The sequence below is a fragment of the Mustela nivalis genome (genome assembly GCF_964662115.1).
Source record: "Mustela nivalis genome assembly, contig: HAP1_SCAFFOLD_379, whole genome shotgun sequence".
In the NCBI taxonomy this organism is placed as follows: Eukaryota; Metazoa; Chordata; class Mammalia; order Carnivora; family Mustelidae; genus Mustela; species Mustela nivalis.
Window position 1 is genome coordinate 716,610 of NW_028136271.1, and position 16,558 is coordinate 733,167.

The 16,558-nt window shown below is 41.2% G+C and overlaps 1 protein-coding gene across 18 annotated transcripts in view; it reads right to left on the minus strand.

Moving 5' to 3' along the window:
- The window catches only part of LOC309857099 (conserved oligomeric Golgi complex subunit 2-like), a 141,251-nt gene that overhangs the window by 113,257 nt on the left and 11,436 nt on the right, over positions 1 to 16,558 (minus strand). For 12 of the 18 annotated variants that reach the window (XR_014307472.1, XR_014307473.1, XR_014307474.1 and 9 more), the window contains 2 exons: positions 7,988 to 8,148; positions 6,771 to 6,833 (listed from right to left, as the gene is read on the minus strand). Coding sequence is in view for 9 of the 18 variants with exons in the window: in XM_082749971.1 (XP_082606097.1) it covers positions 6,771 to 6,833; positions 7,988 to 8,148 (224 nt within the window). In the remaining 9 variants the exon portion in view is untranslated. Of the gene's footprint in view, positions 1 to 387; positions 497 to 2,760; positions 2,865 to 4,476; positions 4,558 to 6,005; positions 6,026 to 6,770; positions 6,834 to 7,987; positions 8,149 to 9,424; positions 9,562 to 16,558 lie in introns of those variants that run through there. The other 6 variants (XR_014307477.1, XR_014307476.1, XR_014307475.1 and 3 more) reach the window with 6 other exon arrangements.

Here is a 16,558-nt window from a genome sequence, read left to right on the forward strand (position 1 = left end):
CAAAGTGAAGTTTAGACAATTACGGAACGACAAAACGTTATTTCCCTCTTAAGCTATGGAGTAAATCTGACAAACGTGCATTTAAACCCAGTCAAGGGCTTTGGATAAATGAACTCTGACTACATCATATGATGTGTCAAGTTACATGAAATTCAGAATTAATTTTACTTGCATAGTTTGGAGACTACGCTTGTGTCTTTACACAAAATCTATCTAGTGTGACATAATGGAAGAAGGGTCCCAAGCAGGAGATACTGAAAAAAAAAAAAATTCAAAGCTAGCTTCAAAATTCTGTAAAGTAGCAATTATCAGGGGCAATGCTAGGTCAAAGCAAAATCATCCAGGAAATTCGCAAACAGCAAATTGAAAATCGAAACCAACACTTACTGGTCTTACTTTGTCCAGAAGAGGCATGTCTTTGCTCTGAACAGCATGAAAGTGTAACTGGTTAAATTCTGTGGCAATTCTCTCCAAAATCTGTCTAGTCCAGAGAGGGCTAGTAGAGACAATTAGAGAAGTGTAATTCCCAAAGTTAAAACCTGCCACCCCCACCGCCCCCCCATGCCTTACAGCGCTCAGGCACCTGCAAATGCACGCCATCAATTTTCAGGACAAACTGTCTGTGCATCAGGACCCAGGTGCGAGGGGTGAGGAGCGGGGAGGTCATAGAAGCCACTGACACAGCCTGGCTGGGGCCACAGGGACCAGGCAAGGGGATGGAGCTATTTTAGGTCAGTGTGGGTACAACTGCATGTTTCCACCACGTTCCTCGGGCTCTCCCATTCGTGCCCTTCTTCTCCCATTCTCGAACCCCCTCCTCTCTCTTCCCTGTCCTACCGTTCATACACGAATCCCCCTCTTCTCTGCCTGCCTCATTCTCCCTCCCAAGTACCTCCCCAGTACCAACTACTGCTGTCTCCTCAATCAGCTAAAACTGACCGCCTAGCAGCAACCTGGGAAATCGCTCAGAGCAGCGGACTCCAAGTTTACATTTACCCAACGGCAGAAAGAGCAAGCTCGGTGCTCTGGGAGCTGGTGAGAAATCACTCACAGTGCATCTGCCATCAAGTGGACAGGATACACTTCCCTCTTGCCCCCCACATTAGAAAGCGTCAACCCCATTCAAAAGGAAGCCGAACAGTGAAATAAAAAAAAATAAAAAAACAAAACAAAGGCCCCAAAGCCCCTGCTGGGCTCTATGAGGCATCCCACATCTGAGGATGGGCAGTCAGGTAGTGAGGAAACACACTGTAAGGAAACCCAAAAATGTCTGGAGACCTGCCACGGTGTGCCCCGTCCCAGAGCATCAGAACTGGTGTGGAGGGAAGGCAGGCGCTGGGCACGACCAATGCAGAAGCCTAATCCCAACCTCTACTGACTGATCCCATGCGCATTTCCTATTTATCCTTATCTAGGCATTTCTGGGCCTAGCAGAGCATGAAGGATTTACCGTGCGCTGACGCTGCTCTGGCTTTCCTGACTCCAGAGCTCAGAGCTGCTCTTCTGGAGAAAAAAGTCCTCCAAGGTAATTCTGAGCAAGAAAGCGCACAATGGCTGTTTATCAAGGACAGTGCTGCAAAGGGACAGGATTGTAGACACAGAGCTCACTGAGGTGTTTTTATCCGAGGAGCATAGCAGCAACAGCAAAGATGGGAAAACACTGGAGGGCCAGCTCCCCAGGGGCTGAATGTGGACATGGCTGGAGGGGCTGCAGGTGCTGCCAAGGGCCGCAGCAAAGCAGAGCCGCTGGAGACACACGGGCTGCAGAAGGGCCGCGTACAGACTGTCTGCTAAGTGTGGACGAACCGGGGCAGAAGCACGAGTGCAACGGGCTAGAGACACAAGCACAGTGGAGGCTGACCACTTAGTTGAATGCCTTGATGTGAAGGTCCTAGAGATCTAGAGACCTAGGACCAGAGAATCGCTTCCTTTGGGATGTGTCCGTTCTTAATCTCCATCATGAGACATGTGGAGCATATGGTCTCTCAAGTTCCTTCCAAATCTAAAACCTTAATTCCTAAAATTTAGAAACCTAACTCCCCCTGCAGGGGGAGGGACTGTTAGTCTCACACAACAGAGCACACAGGGCACGCAGGGCAACAGGCGACCTTGACGCAGGCAGCCCAGCTGGTATGTGCAGAACCAGCCCGGGCTACTCCCACTGCACCACTGTGTGTCTCACGGTGCTGACAGGACCTAACTACTCATTTTCTGAGTCACTCATCTACCCTGGCTGATTGAAAATTCACACCAGGAAGGGAACAAGACAATCACAGTATAACAAAGAGAGCCATCATCTTTTTCCTATTTCATAAGCTTTTTCTTTCCTGTTTGTAAATTTCAACTGGATGTGTCCTATACTGTTTCATAATAATATAATGCTGGTGCAAAATACATCAATGGTAATACTCTGGGCATGTCTAGGAAAAAAAATGAGATGGAGAAAAACCAAGATGAATGGTAGGTATGCCTTAAAGATCAACAGGACTTTGCTAGTCCTCAGGGAAGGTGGTTCCAAATATACTTTTCCACTGCAAGCATAATGAAGTGTTGGAACTGTGGTCTATAACCAAAGGGTTTATAGGAACGGGTTATAGATTTCACCATTTCATGCTCTCCACTCTCCTGGAGCTACATTCTAGCCACAAACCTGGATTTTCTACTTGTTTAGAAATGAATTCTAACTAAGCCGTCCCCACCTAATTAGACTGGATGTGAAGTATTAATTCATGTGCTATTTAGTTAAAAAAAAATGCTTACCTGCTTGCTTCTAGTGCAGAGTTTTCTTTAGAACTTTGTGAATTTAAGATTTTTTCAATCTTTTCAACTGATCAAATAACTTGTATAAGCCTCAACACACACATCTATAAAAACAAAAATTAAGCAAACAAAAAACGTCACCATCTTTACTCTTAATCATCTTTATTTCCCATGCTAAATGCAGGAAAATATAAGACCAAAAGTTAACTTCAAATATATAGGGCATCCTATATTTTGAATATTTCTATGAAACACAGAATTCTCAAGAATGCAAATCTTAGTTCTAGAATAAGCATACTTCCATATTCTATTGCAAGTTTATAGAGAAAAAAAAAAACCCTAGACTTTGCTTTCTCATATTCTATACTCTTATTTCTTCTTTTCCCCATCCTGAATCTTTCTATGGGCATTTCATTCCTATTTCTTTAAAAAGAATTGTTTATTTGAGAGAGAGAGAGACTGCATGTGCACGTGCAGGGGAGGGGCAGAGGGAGAGAGAGAATCTCGAGTAGACATCCTGCTGAGATTAGAGCTCAATGTGGGGCTCAATCTCATGACCCTGAGATCATGACCTGAGCCAAAATCAAGATTTGGACGTTTAACCAACTGAGCCACCCGGCGCCCCTCCATTTGTTTTCTTATGGCCCTTTATTCATGTTTTAACTTTGGCTTCCGATCGTACTGACCCTCTCAGTTTACATGTGCATATACCTATATGGCCAAGCACCAAATCATTAAAGACCTTTTACACTACAAATATTATCAAAGAGGTTGAGGGACATTATGAAAACTCTCATCCTTAAAGAACAAAAAAATACAAAGTCATCCATTCAATAAATAGTTACTGAACACCCCTGGGAGCTAGACATTCATTCCGACGGGGGGGTGGGGGAGGAGGGGGACACGAGAAAATAAAGCAAGAAATACACCCTGCTCTCATAAAGCTTACTGTTTTGTCTGGAAGCGCATGACAAGCATTCTTTGGACAAAAGCTGTGAGGAGATCCAGAGGCGAATTAAACAGAAGGTCCCTCAAACAGGCTTTCTCCCCACTGAGATTTTAACAAATATCCTAATAATACACATAGAAAACATAGTACAGAGCAGCAGGCGAGAGTCAGAAGCCCAGACTCCCAATGCCCGCTGTGCCCCTACATCGTTATGATCATGAATGACATCGGGGACACTTGAAACTGGAGATAGCACTAAGGGGCACACTCCCGGGGTGAGCCCTCAGATGTACAGAGCCGTTGCCTGTCTCACACACCTGAAACTAAGCCAACACCGCATGCTAACTACTGGGAATCGAAAAAATTAAAGTGAACACCAGAACATAAAGAACACAGGATCAGAAAATAACAACAAACCTACGGCAGAATCCTGAGTTTGCTTTGGAAAGCCCACTTCTCCCCTAGTCTCTAATATAGGCCTATTTTTTTTACAGGGCCGCTGACAATTTATACAGTCGTTAACTGTCAAGCGCTGTACCGACAACAGTTATCACGGTTTCCTGTTTTGGAAAAAGTGGGTGATCTTGAGATTGTGTGGATACCTCTGAAATTCTGTCTTCCTATTTCAGGTAGATAACGTGACGTAATGCATAAAATGCACATGCGTGAGAGCTTTGAAAAAAAGCTGAATAGTGCTGACAATTTCGTGGAGAAAAGAGGAGAGGGCTTCAACTGGCATGCAGCATAAGAAATCTACTGGAGGGTACCTTTTTCTTCCTTATGTCCTGTTGTTTTCACATTAGTTCATCTACTGCCCGAGTTCCTTCACTGATTGATGACCTGAGACTCTTTAAAAGAATAAAAAATAAAACGTATTACAGACATTGTTTTGTCACATTATCAAGTTCCTACATCTCATTCAATTCCACAGAACTTAATACCTGTGCACCAGTACTATGCAGATATTGACAAAAAAAAAAATGATATACCAGACATAGTTACTGTTGAGGGGACTCATGATCTGGGGGCATAATGACACGAAGGCAGGGTCGCATGGCCAGAAGAAGAATGACACATATACAGTGAAAGTTATGGGGATGAGGGGGCTTAGAACGGAGAACAGATAATATGAAGCAAAGTACAGGAGAGTCTGGAAATGCGACGGGGCTCGAATCAGACTCTAAAAGCCATGTGTACACAGCTGCCGAGGTGGGGAGGGGATGGGGAGGAGATGTAAGTGCAGACATACTCAGGGGCAGGGTCAGACAGGCACACAGCCATGTGCACTGCAGGCTTCCTTCTGGAGAGAAGCAAAAATAGGAATGGAGGGCCAACTTCACTGAGATGAGGTCTTTAGATTCTGCATATTTTGGAGAACGAGAGAGTGTCAAAGCACTGATGCATGATGATGAAATGTGGGTATGGAAATACCAGGAATCAAGAATGAAGAACAGAAGACCAGAAAAAGGCAGAGCACAGAGGTAGAGAAACATGTCCAGAAGCTAATGAATAAAGAGATAATTAGGAATTAGGGCCAAAACAAAGGTTAACAGAAACAACTAGAATGAAGTAGGCATAACACAAAAATCCCACAGGAAGGTGAATTAATTCACTCCATCAACATTATGAAACACCTCCTGGACGTCAGTATTGTGGCAGCCCACAGGGATTCAATGAAGACAGATATAGTCGTATCCATCAGAGGTCTGAGAATCTCACAGAACAGCTTCAGAGTTGGGACCAGAAAGGCAGTTCAGGCCTGTGGCTGAGCAGGACCAAAGTGGCCATAAAAACAGGCCCATGGAAAAGGGAGGGGATACGGTGATGGCAGGGGGTGAGGTGGGACGGGAGCCTGTGTGAGTAGAGCAAATCTGCCTCCAGGGAGAGAATAGTGGGAGGCCAAAGGAAGCCTAGGCTTGGGAAACAACACCACTATGAGGCCCCGGGAGGAAGAGGCACACCAAGGAGGCAGTGGGAGAGAGCCCCACAGTGGCTGGTGTGGAATCCAGCAGCGGACCACAAAAATCCCTTCCATTCCAAGGAAATGTATTTTTAACAAGATTTTGTAAAATTCAAATGAGACATAAACCATGGAAAGTATTGGCTACCTCAAGGCACAACTCAAGATTTTTACCTGTTTCACGAACTCTTTCCTACTTGCCCCTCCCCTAGGCTTCTCAGCACTGATATTTCCATTACTCCACATTTTTCTTTGTTCTAACCATGTACTGTGTCTTCCCTTAAATTATGTTCTCCTTATATTCTCTCTAGGATGCAGGCACTGTCTTAGGGGAGGGATGCACGAGGCCACTCAAGCTAGAGGAGACTGACAAGGAAGGATGGTGTCGTTTATGACAAGTTTATGACAGGGCATCAGAACGGACAGAGGCCATAAGTCAGGGCACCAGACACAGGCGGGGGGGGGGGGGGCTGGGGGGGAGACAGTGCAGCACAGTTTCTGTTAGAAGTGATGCCACAACTGCCCCTCCACTGTTCACCCAGGTGGAGTTCCTATTCCCAATGGCTTAGAGGTGGGGAGTCCCATTCCCACAACAGAGAGTTTTCTGAGAGAACATGCAAATGTAACATTTATTAAGTATTACATTTTATTTATATTATCCTTCAGTTCCATTAGGGATTACACAGTTTTTGTAGATCAGCCCAGGAACTTAACCACATGTAGATTACGTGGGGTGGGGGGGGATATTTACAAGATTACAAACTGTTAAAATACAAGTCATTTGTAAGTTAGAAACCACTTACATATGACCAAAGTGGCATTAATAAGTTGAATTTGGAAATATGCTTGCTCTCCCCTGACATTTTAAGGTTGTCTACTCTGAGAATATGTCTTCTTCAAATCGAACATGTTTTTTTAGGTTTTTAGCATATGCAAAAACAAAATCACTTACAACTCTTCTGAAGGTGAATATTATAATCATGAACCGTTAAAATACAACCACCAGTACCACCAAACTAACAGATGAAAAGGATTCTTAGAAAAAAGCCGACGAGGACAACAGGTGTCAGAGCAGACTGTTTTCATTAATTGGGGACTTACCAGAACTTCTCGTAACTGTCCCAAAGGCACAGAAAGTTCATTGAGGGCTTTGTCCATGCCAACCTAAAGGCAAAACCAGGTTGGCACAAACACATCACGATAAGGAGTAATAGTGACGTATCTATTTAACGATCAAAGCAGTACCAGATTTAAGTTATTTTTTTTGGCACAACCGTATTTTGCTACATAACTAGCTAAACAACAGAAGTGTTATTTGGCCATTAATGTTGTTCATAGAATATGAAAAAAATCTGTTGAAATACATGGAACTATAAAAATAAGGGACGTCATGAGAAACGAAAGTTTCCTTAAGAACAATTTGCCTTTAGATGACATTTTAAATGAACGTGAAAAATTTTCACAGAAGGTGAACAGTTCTCTGTCTGTAATTGACGATACTCAGCCAGGTGATGTGAAAGTCTGACGGGCTACGTCTCTCTTAAACATTATTATAAGCCTTGATAAAAATAGAAATTAAACAGAAGTAAAATTTTCTAGGTTTTTAATCCTATTGGGATATTTATCTTAGTGGTATATTTCCAAAAGCAAATGTGCATCATTAAATTTAATGCTTCTTGAAATTCCCACGGAGCTGCAACTTTCTGTGCTTCTCTGGACAAAAAGATTTAAAACAAAATGAAGCATCAACAAGGAGACTTTTCTGCCAAGTAACAAAATTCAACATTTCTAAACAGCTTTTACAAACAATTGATAAGCTCACTGCAAATCATTCTTATATTTTTATAAAACCAAACTTTTTAAATATCAATATTGGCCAATGTTCCCTCAACCTAGCTCTGGCTAACAGATATACCTGGGAGTAAATTAAACATTGTAAGAGTGGTGGACATTTACTCCTACAAATTAGTCTAAATCAAGGAAGACTTCAGGGTAATCACTTAGCAACTAATAAAACAACCCCTTGGGTATTATTATCCTTTACTTTTCACTGTTGACTAATGAATTTGAAACATAATCAAAGTAGAGCAACCTTAAATGAATAAAAACTAAAACAAACAAAAAAATGTATTCCAAAAAGTTTAGTTCTTTTATTAATAAAATTGGTAATTTCTTCAAGTTTCTGGTGGGGTTGGTGGGGTAATCAACTGAAAGGTTTCTAAAAACTCTGCCCTTTTAATAAATATGAAGGAGAGAGAAAATGTGTGTGTGTGTGTGTGTGTGTGTGTGTGTGTAGGACTTGTGAATTTCAGGTTTACCAAGTTTGTGGAAAGGTTGACAAAATCTGCATAATCCTTGTTGATGAGCTCGACCATGGCTGTTTTAAAAGTTTATAGTAGAGTTCCAGATCTCCTCTTAGTTCCTCCAGCTGGACACGCTTCCTACAGTCAGACACAAAGTGATCGACGTCGAAATCTTCCTGAAAATCAAACCAGAAAGAAAAAATGATTGCACTGATACCACATTTTACATAGAAAAATAATATCAGAGAAAGAATAAGAGGCCGTATTACTGCAGGGGAACACACACAGGGACATCACGGGGTCTGCTCACTTCCTAAGATTATGGGAAAGGGGGCCCCTCACCAAGACCATTCTCTCCAGTTGCCTAACTCTACAGGCATTTTATTTCTTTTAATTATACATTTCAAAGAGGCTCTTCTCAAAATAGAAACAGCTTTTTCTTCTTAATTTTAAAAGTAACAAATGTTCACTGTCAAACTTTCAACCAACCAAGAAATACTTATGTAAGAGAAAGAAAAAAACATCACCCACTCTCTAATGCTCTGCAGTTAAGCGCTGTTAACATTTATTTTTCTTCACTATTTAACACAGCGATTCACATCCTTCCAGACTTTGTTTTGGTCTTTCTCTTTACTTTTTTTTTTTAAGATTTTATTTATTTGAGAGAGAGAGATGGAGAGAACAAGTGGGAGGAGGGGCAGAGGGAGAAGCCAGCTCTCTGCTGAGCTGGGAGCCTGATGTCAGGGTTCATTCCAAGATCCTGAAATCAAGATCTCAAACGAAGGCAGATGCTTAACTGACTGAGACACCCAGGTGCCCTAGTCTTTCTCTTTAAAATATAAATTACTTTTGGGGTACCTGGCTGGTTCAGTGGGTTAAGGCCTCTGTCGTTAGCTCAGGTCATGATCCCAGGGTTATGGGTTCAAGCCCCGCATTGGGCTTTCTGCTCAGCAGGGAGCCTGCTTCTCTGTCTCTCTCTCTGCCTGCCTCTCTGCCTACTTGTGATCTCTGTCTAATAAATAAATAATTTTTTTTAAAGATTTTATTTATTTATTTGACAGAGAGAGATCACAAGCAGGCAGAGAGGCAGGCAGAGAGAGAGGAAGGGAATCAGGCCCCCTGCTGAACAGAGAGCCCAATGTGGGACTTGATCCCAGGACTCCGAGATCATGACCTGAGCCGAAGGCAGTGGCTTAACCCCTTGAGCCACCCAGGCGCCACTAAATACATAATTTTTTTAAAAAATAAAATATCAATTACTTTTTAAAGAAACTGACATATAATGGACACATGTTAGTTTCAGGCGTACAACATAAAAATTCCATATTTTTATCTGTTGTGAAATGATCACCCTAAGACTAGTTAACATCCATCACCAAACATACACATTTTTTTCTTGTGCTAAGAACTCTTAAGCTTTAGCAACTTTAAATATATAATAATATACGGCACCTGGGTAGCTCAGTGACTTAAGGCCTCTGCCTTCGGCTCAGGTCATGATTCCAGGGTCCTGGGATCGAGCCCCACATCAGGCTCTCTCCTCAGCAGGGAGCCTGTTTCCTCCTCTCTCTCTGCCTGCCTCTCTTCCTACTTGTATCTCTGTCAAATAAATAAATAAAATCTTAAAAAAAAAAAATATATATATATATATAATATACTATGCAGCCATCAAAAGAGATGAAATCTTGCCATGTGCAATGACGTGGATGGAACTAGAGGGTATGCTGAGTGAAATAATCAGAGAAAGACAATTATCATACAATCTCCCTTATATGAGGAATTTGAGAGGCAAAGTGGGGGGTGTGGGGGTAGGGAAGGAAAAATGAAACAAGATTGGATTTGGAGGGGGGCACCTGGGTGGCTCAGTGGGTTAAAGCCTCTGCCTTCGGCTCAGGCCATGATCACAGGGTCCTGGAATTGAGCCCCACATCGGGCTCTCTGCTCAACAGGGATCCTGCTTAACCCTCTCTCTCTCTGCCTGCCTCTCTGCCTACTTGTGATTTCTGTCTGTCCAATAAATAAATAAAACCTTTAAAAAAAAGATTGGATTGGGAGGGAGAAAAACAATAAGAGACTCTTAATCTCACAAAACAAACTGAGGGTTGCTGGGGGGAGGGGTGTAGGGAGAGGGTGGTGGGGTTGTGGACATTGGGGAAGGTATGTACCACGGTGAATTCTGGGAAGTGTATAAGCCTGACAATTCACAGACCTGTAACCCTGGGGCTAATAATACATATTTCTAATAAAAAATAATAAAATTAATATACAATAATACACAGTATTATTTACTACAGTCACTATGATGTACATTACATCCCCAAGGCTTATCTTATTAACTGGAAGTTGATACCACTGGACCCCTTCATCTATTTCCTCCACAACCTCACCTCTGGCAACCACCCATCTGTTCTCTATGACTTCATTTTGTTTTGTTTTTTAGATTCCACATGTGAGGGAGATCATACAGTATTTCTCTTTCTCTGTCTGACTTATTTCACTCAGCACAATATCCTCAAGGTCCATCCATGTTGTTGCAAATGGCAAGACTTCCTTCTTTTTATGGCTGAGTAATATTCCATCGTATACACACACATTTTCTTTATCCATTCACCCCGTTGGTGGACACTTTAGTTATTTCCAAGTCTTGGCTGTTGTAAATACTGTGATACTCACTACAGTGAGTGTGAGTCTTGCTGGCCACTAGAGCCAAGTGATCTAGAGGTATACCCTGGGTAGCAACTGCAAACCTCGGGGCATCATACGAGCATTCAAGCTCCTTTCCAGGAGATACCAGAAAGCAGAAGTGAGGTAGAGGGACAGCGCAAAGATGGTACCCATCAGCTCCATCTTTGGAGAATACCTTACTAGGCTCCCAGATCCATGTTAAATTAGATGCCTGCCCCTCAGGGCTTTAAGATAAGCAAATGAGCCTCTTTCACAGGAATCTGAACCCATTTCAGTCTGCTGCTTCTGTGCTGAGTTCCAGGGTGGGTCAGTCTACTCGCGGGACTGCTTTAGGAACTGTTTCTCAGTTTGCTATAGCCTTGTGGGTCTCATGGGTGCAAGCTCTGATGGCTTTCAAAGCTGGATGTTTTGGGGTCTTGTCTCTTAGATGTACGTCTTGGAAGTTGGGGTGCCAGAAGTGGGGCTCAAACCCTTTGCTCCTCAGGGAGAAGCCTGGGGTTTTGAGTACCCTCCCAATCCCAGGTCGCTGTACCAGGGGTGGGGTTTATGGCAAGACTGATTCTTACTTCAACATAGGTTTTTTTCCTTACTCACCTAATGTGTAGGAGTCACTCAGCTAGTTGTAGGGTTTTTTCCACAGGAAATTTTTCCATATGGAGCTATAGATTCAGTGTGTATTTCATAGAAGAGATGAGTTCAAGATCCTCCTATGCCACCATCGTGAATGGAAACCCCAGACCTTCTCTATGTATGTGTGTACACACACATATGTGTACACGCACACACACACACACACACACACACACACACACAAATATTCATGCTCTTCTAAACTATTTCCCAGCTAGGGGCACCTGGGTGGCTCAGTGGGTTAAGCCTCTGCCTTTGGCTCAGGTCATATCTCAGGGTCCTGAGATCAAGCCTCACATCAGGCTCTCTGCTCAGCTGGGAGCCTACTTTCCCCCCTCTCTCTGCCTTTCTCTATGCCTCCTTGTGACCTCTCTGTCTGTCAAATAAATAAAATCTTAAAAAAGAATAAAAAAATAAAAACCCATTCTATTAAAAAAAATTTTCCCATCTAAAAATATAACTTGAATGTCTTTACGTAAGGCACATACATTTCTATTAATATTTTATGTGCATGCTGAGTGTCCCATTGAACAGATGTTCCAAATCTTTCATAACCTATTTCCAAGTATTGGTCCCACAGGATTAGCTATCCTGTGTTTCCCCTTTACAATTCTGTGATACCTGGGTAGGCTTATATGCTTAGAGGCAATAAATTACTATCTACTTCCCCTGTGACTCTGATACTCCATGACCTGTTTAGTCAGCAAGAATCAAATGTGATGATTCCCAAACTAGTTAAGGACACCTACACTTACTTCGTAATTATACAGCTTTATTAAACACTATGTAAACAAACAAAATATGACTGAAAAAAAATCACTGTTCTTTTGAAAACTAACACAGCTACTTTGGAAAGGTTTGATACAAAGAAATCAATAAGAAAATTTTTGCTAAGTTAGGTATGGGTGAGATGACCAAGTACCAGGCAGGGAGGGGGTGATCACAGGATTCTCACTCAATTCAGTTAAAGAAACTGAAACTGAATGCAAAAAAAGACAACATAGAAAGCTTTTTTTAAAAAGATTCTTTTTATTTATTTGAGACACAGACAGACAGTATGAGCAGGGAAAGGGCAATGGGAGAAGGAGATTCCCTGCTGAACAGGGAGTCCAATGCGGGACTCCATCCCAGGACTCCGAGGTCATGACCTGAACAGAAGGTAGATGCCTAACCTATTGAGCGACCCAAGTGCTGTGATAACTCAGAAATCTAATCTGCAGGCCAGTTTCCAGAGAAAAGACCTGGCACTGTTTCAATGAAGAATAAATGTACATATATTTTTTCCAAATAAAATGCTAAAAACTGTATGAACCATTCCCTAAGAGTACTTGTTTAAACTGACTTTTTTAGTTAATCAACCAAAGACTGACCCTGCTAGTGTCAGAGAGAAGGACTTCATACCAAACCGTAATTTCACAGTCATCTACAGAAAGCCACCTGCTTCTTACACTGGTGACCAAATTAGCCTGGACCTTTCTCTCCTGAGACCATCTCAGACCTTACATCATAGTTATGTAGTACATCACGGGAGGGGGTCTCGGTTCATAATCCTGGCCATCCTACTCACCAATTGTATACCTATAGGTCAATCACTTTCCCTGCCTCAGTTACACATTGTTGAAGTTCTTGAACTTCATGATGGCATTCTAAATTGTATAACTGGGGTGCCTATGTGGCTCAGTTGGTTAAGCATCTGCCTTTGGCTCAGGTCATGATCCCAGTCTCTTGGGTTTGAGTTCCACATCAGGCGCTCTTCTGAGCAAGGAGCCTGCTTCTCCCTCTGTCCCTTCCTCCTGCTCCCGCACTCTCTCACTCTCAAATAAAATCTTAAATAAATAAATAAATAATATAACTTAGCCTCAGTGAACAAATGCTATTAGGTAATATTAGTACTCAACTTACCATTTATGCATTTGTTCTCAGATAAACAAAAGTTGCATAACACATGACTAAATAACTCGGAACATCTGTGAATACTGGGTTAGGCAGCGTTTGCTGTGAAAAGCACACCCAAACTCACAGTGCCATAATAGAGACCCATTTCACTTAACCAAGAATGGTTTTACTACTTTAGGAATGGTTTTACTTTATAGTGTAGATTTCCCAAGTATTCAAAAAGAAAGTATTTACAACCCATACATTTACGGTCAACTGATTTTTCACAAGGATGCCAAGACCATTTAATGGGCGGAAAAGCAGTCTTTTCGAGTGCCTACTACTGGGACAAGTGAATATCTACATGCAAAAGAATGAACTTGGAACAGCAACGTCACACATACACAAAAATATAACTCAAAATGGATCAAATATTTAAATGTAAGAGTAAAAACTGTAACACTCAGAGAAAACAGGTGAAAATCTGTATGACTTTGGATCGGGAAAAGCTTTCTTAGACATGATACACAAAGCAATAAGAAATTTTAGATAAGCTGAACTTGATCAAAATAAAAACTTTCGTGTGTCAAAGGACACTACGGAGAACGTGAAAAGACAACCCACAGAATGGGAGAGAGTATCTGCAAATCATTTGTCTGACAAGGACCTAATAACCAGAATATGCAAATATACTCTTAGAACTCAACAACAAAAAGACAAATAACCTAATTTAAAAACAAGCCAAAGACTTTTGAATAGACATTTCTCCAAAGATGATACACAGACGGTCAAGAGTACATGTCGGGATGTTCGACATCCTTAGTCATTGGGGAAATGCGAATCAAAAGCACATGCAGATGCCACGTCACACCCACTAGGACAACTATGGTAAAATAAGAAAAAGAAAAAGAAAAAAAGAAGAAGAAAAGTGCTGGCAAGAAGGTGGAGAAGCTGGAACCCTCCTGTATTGTCGGTGAGAATGTAAAATAGTGTGGCTAAGGCAGCAAACAGCTCGGTAGCTCCTCAAGAAGTTACACACGTACAATTACCCAGCAGTTCTACGTCTAGGGGTATGACACCGACAGAACTGACAACAGATGTTCCTGCCACAACCTGTACATGAATGTGCACAGCAGCGCTGCTCATAACAGCCAAAAGAGTATATACTCAACGTCCATCATCCATTTTATGGATACATAAAATGTGGAAGAGCCTCTTACACAACCATAAAAATGATTAAACTGTTACATGCTACAACACGAGTGCAGTCTGAAAACATTCTACTCTCAGGTTAAAGGAAGCCAGACACAAAAGGTCACGTGTTATACAATTCCACTGATATGAGATGTTCCAGAAAAGGCAAATCCATAAAAACAGAAAGTAGATTCATGATTGCCAGGGAATAAGGGGAGGGGAGAATTGGAACTAAGAGGCTTATTTTTCGGGTGATGGAAGCCTTCTGGAATTAGACAGAAGTGACGTATGTACCATATACACAGTAAATATACTAAAAACCAGAGAAGAGTACACTTTAAAATGGCAACTATTATGCTTTGTGAATTATATTTTGATGAAAAATGAAACAACTTAAATATCAACAAGTTAAATGCTAGGATACATTAAAAAAATCCAAAGTAACACTAATCACAGGAACAATGGAGTAGCTACATGAATTTCAGACAAAGCAGATTTCAGAGAAGGAAAATTATCAGGCATAAAGAGCAGCATTACATAATGATAAAGAAATCGACTGACCAAGAAGACACAATTATCCTTAACGTATGTGTGCCTGATCAACACAGGTGAGACACAACCTAACAGAACTGCAGGGAGAAATATACAATTCCATTATCATAGCTGGTGACTTCAATTCTTCTCCATCATTAATGGGCCGATCCAGCAGCAGGGCAACAAGGATCTGACAGATGTGGACATTCAGTCAAGACATGGCACACTTAACACCACCATCAATTACTGTACAACAGATGTACACAGACAATTTCGCCCAGTAATAGTGCAACACACATTCTTCTTAAGCTCACATGGAACACTCATCAAGACAGAATAATTCTGGGCCACAAAACACAACAAATTTTTATGAGACTGACGTGCTACCTACTGCGCTAACGAGGCACCTAACACAACAAATTTTTAAAAATAAAAATTATACCAAGTATGTTCTCAGACCACAATGGAATTAAAAATCAGTAACAGAAGATAGCTGAAGAAGTCCAAAATACATGGAGATTAAATGACACACTTCTAAATGACAGGAGACCAGTCTCAACAAAATACAATGTAGCCAAATGTGTGGAATGCTGCTTAAAGGGAAAATACAGTACTGAATGCAAATATTAGAAAAAAAAAGATTAAAGTCAATAATATTAGCTTCCATTTTAGGCAACAACAACAAAATCAAATCTAAAGTAAGGAGGGGCTCCTGGGTGGTTCAGTTGGTTAATCATCTGCTTTTGGCTCAGGACATGGTCCTAGGGTCCTGGGACAGCGCCCTGCATCAGAGCTTCCTGCTCAGGGAGGCTGCTTCTCTGACTCCCATTCCTCCTGCCTGTATTCCCTCTCTCACTGACTCTCTCTGCGTCAAATAAAATCATTAAAAAAAAAAACCCTAAAGGAAGTAGAAAAAAATAAAAATTAGAGCAGAAATCAATGTAATTAAAACCAGGAATTTTTTTTAATCAATAAACCCCAAGTCTGTTTCTTTGAAAACATCAATAAAACAGATACACCCTTAGCCAGGCAAACAAAGAAAAAAGGGTAGAAGACATAAATTACTAATATCAGATGAAAGAAGGGATGGCTACTGCTAACAATCCCAATCACTGTAAATTCAACCAAACATTTATGGAATACTACACAATTCCCTAAAATCTCTTCCAGAAAGTAAAACTAGAAGGAATACTTCCTAAATCATTCTAGGAGATCATTATTACCCTGACACCAAAACCAATACTACAAGAAAAGAAACTACAAACTAGTATCTCTCATGAACACAGACACAAAAATCTTCAACAAAAATTAGCAAATAAAAGCAAACACTATATTAAAAAATTATACACCAGGTTCATGTAGGATTTATTCCAGGTATGCAACATTAGAAAATGTTCAACATTAGAATATCAAAGTGATCCATCATATCAACAGAAAAAATCACATGATCATATCAATGAAGGGAGGGAAAAAAAAACATTTAACAAAATCCACACCTCTTCATTATTAACCCTCAGGAAACTAGGATTAGGAGGACTTCCTCAACTAGATAAAGAATATCTCCAAAAATCCACAGCTAACATGATATTAATACTGAGAAAATAGAAGACAGGGAATCAAGGCAAGGATATCTCTCCTACTACTACTATTCAATACTATACTGGAAGG